The 4898-nt window shown below is 48.2% G+C and overlaps 1 protein-coding gene across 1 annotated transcript in view; it reads right to left on the bottom strand.

Moving 5' to 3' along the window:
- Positions 1 to 4898, bottom strand: part of MYO19 (myosin XIX) — a 73346-nt gene that overhangs the window by 36549 nt on the left and 31899 nt on the right. Inside the window, exons 9-11 of the mRNA XM_015409494.1 lie at positions 3546 to 3642; positions 1064 to 1140; positions 657 to 747 (exon numbers count right to left, since the gene is read on the bottom strand). Of these exons, the coding sequence (XP_015264980.1) occupies positions 657 to 747; positions 1064 to 1140; positions 3546 to 3642 (265 nt within the window). The remainder of the gene's footprint in view (positions 1 to 656; positions 748 to 1063; positions 1141 to 3545; positions 3643 to 4898) is intronic.

The raw sequence follows: 4898 nt of genomic DNA, 5'->3' as shown, positions 1-4898 counted from the left end.
GAGCGAAAAGCTCCCACTCTGCCACAAATTTTGTCAGTCTTTTAAGGTGCTACTAGACTCTTGCTCTTTTCTGCTGCTACAGACAGACTAACACGGCTACCCATCTTGATCTAATCAGGACTGACCCTGCTTAGCTTCCAAGATCTGATGAGATCTGTCTAGCCTGGGCCATTGAAGTCAAACAAAACAGGCAGCCCTGTTGATAGAATAAAAAGTCCCAGACAAGCACAGGCTTGTACTGGGAAGATGGAAAAGATTAGCTTCCATACAATGGCCAGCGTTTTACCCCCAATCCATCTGATGAGATCTGTCTAGCCTGGGCCATTGAAGTCAAACAAAACAGGCAGCCCTGTTGATAGAATAAAAAGTCCCGGACAGGCACAGGCTTGTACTGGGAAGATGGAAAAGATTAGCTTCCATACAATGGCCAGCGTTTTACCCCCAATCCATGGGTGTTTTTAGCTTTTCAATCAACCACCCTCTGTGGAAATCAAATTGTACTCTCCCCACCTCTCACCTACCTTGGCCCTAAAAGAAAAGCCACTGGGGATGGGTGGATTCTGCCATGCAGCCATAAGAACGCTCTCCCGGTGAGTAAGCCTCACTGAGTATGCTTCCAAGTAGCCCTGCTTCACATGGCGCTGCTAGCCTCTCACCTTTAGCATAATCTTTTACTTGGCAGGGCTGCGACTCATCGTCTGCCTCCGAGAACTGGATGTCGCCCAAGTGGAGGACCCCGGCTAATATCTGCAAGGGAGACGAGATGGTTCAGGAGCGGGCAGCTGTTTCAAAGGCACCGACAGCCAGGATCCAGGCACCTCCAGGGAAGGCCAGAAGGGAAGCTGCCAGTACTCCTCCAAGGGGTCAGAAGGCTGGGAAAACGAAGTCCCTTTCCACAGATTATTACCCGAGAATTTTTGAGCCTCTGGCCAAGCAAGCCACTAGTGGTAGGAGAGAGGATCTTTGCAGAGCATCCACCAGGGGCATGCAGATTAATAAAATCTCCAGGAGCTGTCTTTTAACCGTTACAAAGCACCGCTATTGGAACTGTGTTTCACCTGACCTTGAAAATATTATTCTGCATGGAACAGTCAATACCCAAGTGGAACATGGCCTCTCGCGTCACCTCAAAACAGTCCTCTGGGGGGAGAAAAGAGACCTTGGAGTTAGACTGGAGAATGGTTTCAAAATTTTCTCTCTCGCCTCTCTACCGATTGGTTTTCAATCCCAGCAGCGATGGGCATCCACAGGCAGGCCTCCCACCCGGGCACCAACTCCCTGTGTGAATTCCTGAAGGGCCACACCAGAGAGCCTCTTTCTTGGTATTTATTTGTATTGCTTACTTTATTTATGCCCCACTGTCTCCCTCGATGAGGACCCAAAGAGACTCACAACATGCTCTCCTTCTCCATTTTATCCTCCCCACACAGTAAGTAGGCCACGCTGTGAGACAGACATAGGGTTGCCAGACCCCTGGTCCAGAGATTTTTCGGGCTTCTGACCACTGCTGATTGGCAGGGTAAGCTGCACCCCCAAAGAGGAATGTTTGAGTGCAAAACAAGGCACCTTTCAAAAAGCTGGCAAAAAAGAGGGCAAAACTCCATGGTAAAACCATAGAGTTCTGCTCTTAAACCAGAGCTACACGACATCCCTGACGTGATGACATCACTTCCACGTGATGACATCACATCAGGGGCATCATGTGTGGTGACAATGCCCTGCCCCCCACTCCCGAGGAGCTCCCTCCCACCCCCCACTGGCAGGAGGTAGGGGCCTAGCAACCCAAGGTAGACAGGTTAGGCTGAGAGTGAGTGATTGGCCCAAGGTTACCCAGTAAGTTCCCATGACAGAGTGTGGATTTGAACCTGGGTCTCCCACGTCACAGTCCAACACGTTAACCACTACACCACGCTGGTAATAGCCCTTTGGCGACAGCTGGGGCACAGCTTTGCTCGTCCTACAAACCAGCTGGCTTTATGGTAGCTAGAATCCTCACAGGAGAAAGGGCGGGATAGAATGGTCTTCCTCCCCCACCAGTGTTGGCAACAGTTCTGGCATTCTGGGCACTGGCAGCGGGGCAAAAAGAAAGCACCTACCCTTCCTGGTCCAATCGTACGATCAGCTAAGTTGTCATAAAGTAACATAATGAACAAGAGTTTAAAATTCTCCAGAACTCTTCATCAGGCAAGATGCGAATAAGATGTTTCAGAGCATCAAAGGCCTCAAGCCTGCAGTCTGTACTCTTCTCAAAATAGGAGACATCAACCAATAGGGCAGGGGTCCCCGACGTGGTGCCCAGGGGCACTATGGAGCCCATGGTACCATAGAGCTTTCAGGCTGATTGCTAGAGCGTCAGCCAACGACATGCCCAAAGTGATGACGTCACCTCTGGGTGATATCATTGCGCCCGGCACGTCGGCCTGTACCGGGCACGTTGGGGGCGGGGTTCCCCCCGCCGGCCTTTTCCGGACCGGCAGATTGGGGACCCTTTGAGCAGGGGAACCTCCGCCCTCCTGGGGGAACTGGCAGCCCTAGATCCTCCTCTAGCACTACAGAAAACACAGGGGTTCCTTGTAATCACAATCCTCATATTAATAAAGCAGGAGTTTAATTTTAGATGATGCACAGTGATTTACAGTCTTCACAATTCAAGTGTTCCTCTTCTGTCTGTTGAAGAAAATCTGTCCGCTTCCTTGAATACCAGACAGGTTGGACATTGTGGGAAGAGATCATATGCAACCGGCAAGGAGTCACTTACAGCCTTAAATCTATGATGAAGCAATCCAACAGAACCTCTCCCAAGTTATAAAATTACAAGAAGCGGGACCCGTGATACTTGCAGGGGGGAGTATGCCCCACGGCCCATGGCCGTGCAAAGCAGGAGGAGGTCCTCACTAAAGAGGAGGAGGAGGAGGCGGCTGCAGGTGAGCCCAGCAGCAACTGTGGCAAGCCCTGCTCAGGTCCCAGCTGCCCGCCTGCCAAGGCTCCCCTGGCTTCCTCGCAGCTGCCAGCAGCAAGCTCCGCCACAGTTCCAAACAGCAAGTCCATTCTCCACGCATGCGCGAGAACACAGTTTCAGTTTTGGGGGGATTTAAGTATCCCTGTATATTGTTTTAAACATGTCAGATTTTTCTGCACCCCTAAGTAATGCCTCAAGTGTGCAGGAATTTCTGTTGAGCCTCCACGTGCCCCCAATAAGTATCCGCACACACTGGGGACCCTGGGCTATTAGTATATAGATTAGTTATGAAGTTGCTGTTCAGTTTTCAACTTGAACCCACTCAAACAAAACATTAACACAAAATTATGAAAATAAACTAAAACCCGTGGTGCTTTCGAAAGATTCTTTGAATGCTCCACCTTGATTTCATCGTTTCCAAGCTAATTTTTATCAGTTCTCTGTCTCATGCAGAGAAGTGTGGAAATAACGGAAATAGTAATGGAAATAATAATAGTAATGGCATAATTTACTTGACTTGTTTCTAATTGACAGCCTTTACCAACAAGTCAAGACGCTTTACAACACCATATTTTTAAAAAAGCACCTTCTAGAGCCTTTTTGGGATTGGGCAGCCAGGAAAAAGTTGACCCTTCCGGAAGATCCCATTCCAGTCGCTCCTCTTGGGTGGCACCTTTTGCGATCTAGAAAGCAAAATAAGAATCAAACTGGATAGCTTTAAAGGGTGATTGGACAGGTCCGTGAAAGGTTCTGACAACAGTTATTGGCCAATATGGCTAAAGAGAACTTTTATGTTAAGAACCAGTTGTGGGGGGGGGGAGACAACAGGGGCAGGATTTGGCCTCTTCTGAAGGGCATCTGGTTAGACACTGCAGAAAAGAGGAAATTGGGTTAGACGGACTTTTGGTTTGATACAGCCAAGGGTCATTTCCTGCAGGAGCACACAGGAGCGGAGCTCCGGCGGTAAAGAGCCCAGGGGGCGAGCACATGCAATAAGCCCCACCCCCTGCTCCCAGCAGCCCTCAGTAAAAGCAAGAAGCTGCCAGGTAAGTTGCAAAGCTCCCCCCGGCCCCCCGGCCCAAAACGGTCCAGTGGCACCTTTAAGACTAAGTTTTATTCAGGTACAAGCTCTCTCTCCTCTGTGAGGACAGATCTACATGTTCCCCCCCACCAACAACTAGCAATCCCAAACCGTCCAGTGGAGCCTGAGCGGTGGGTGTTGCCTTCTGACACACTTCTAGTGATGTCAGGGGGTGTGGCATATGCAAATAAGTTATGCTAATGAGTTATGCTAATGAGCTCCTGCACCTCTTTTTCTACGAAATGACCCCTGGATATAGCAGGGCTCTTCTTTTAAGCAGAGGGAACTCACTGCCTCTCCTGCTGTTTTTCTTCTTCTTCTTTTAAAATCCCCGGAGGGATATTTTTTATTTTGCAAATACTACAAAAACTACAAAGAAATATTAGGGAAGGGACAACAACTAAGGATAAAGGAAAGCAAACCACACTAAACTAAAACCCCAAGAGGAGGAGATCTTTTCACTGTTAGTAAAAATGTTAGTACAATTAGTTTTAATATCACAATATACTTGTAGAGTTCTTGCTTATAACAATTCGTTATTTATATGTTATTTTGTTAGTTGTTATGAGAGAAGTCTCTGATCATCTTCTTATTCATCGCTTCAAAAGGTCATTTTCCAAGTCCTTCTGCCTTTACTTCGGCTTTCTGTCTCTAAAATCGTATACCACTCTGGCAGGTCCAGCACCCTTTTCTGCCGCAGAATCTTCATCCATTCCCGAGGTAGCAGAGTCACTAGACTTCGTTTCTTCCTCTTTGGACTCTTCGTCTGTCCCCAGCTGACGTCTCAAAAATTCTTTAGCTTTAAAAGTGGAGTCTATCTTCTCTCTTCTATCGTTGATCTTAAAGATGACACCCTCT

The sequence above is a fragment of the Gekko japonicus genome, unplaced genomic scaffold (assembly GCF_001447785.1).
Source record: "Gekko japonicus isolate JY-2015 unplaced genomic scaffold, Gekko_japonicus_V1.1 scaffold959, whole genome shotgun sequence".
Taxonomy (NCBI): Eukaryota; Metazoa; Chordata; class Lepidosauria; order Squamata; family Gekkonidae; genus Gekko; species Gekko japonicus.
The sequence above is the reverse complement of the archived record's forward strand: the minus strand, read 5'-3'. Positions and strand labels throughout refer to the sequence as shown.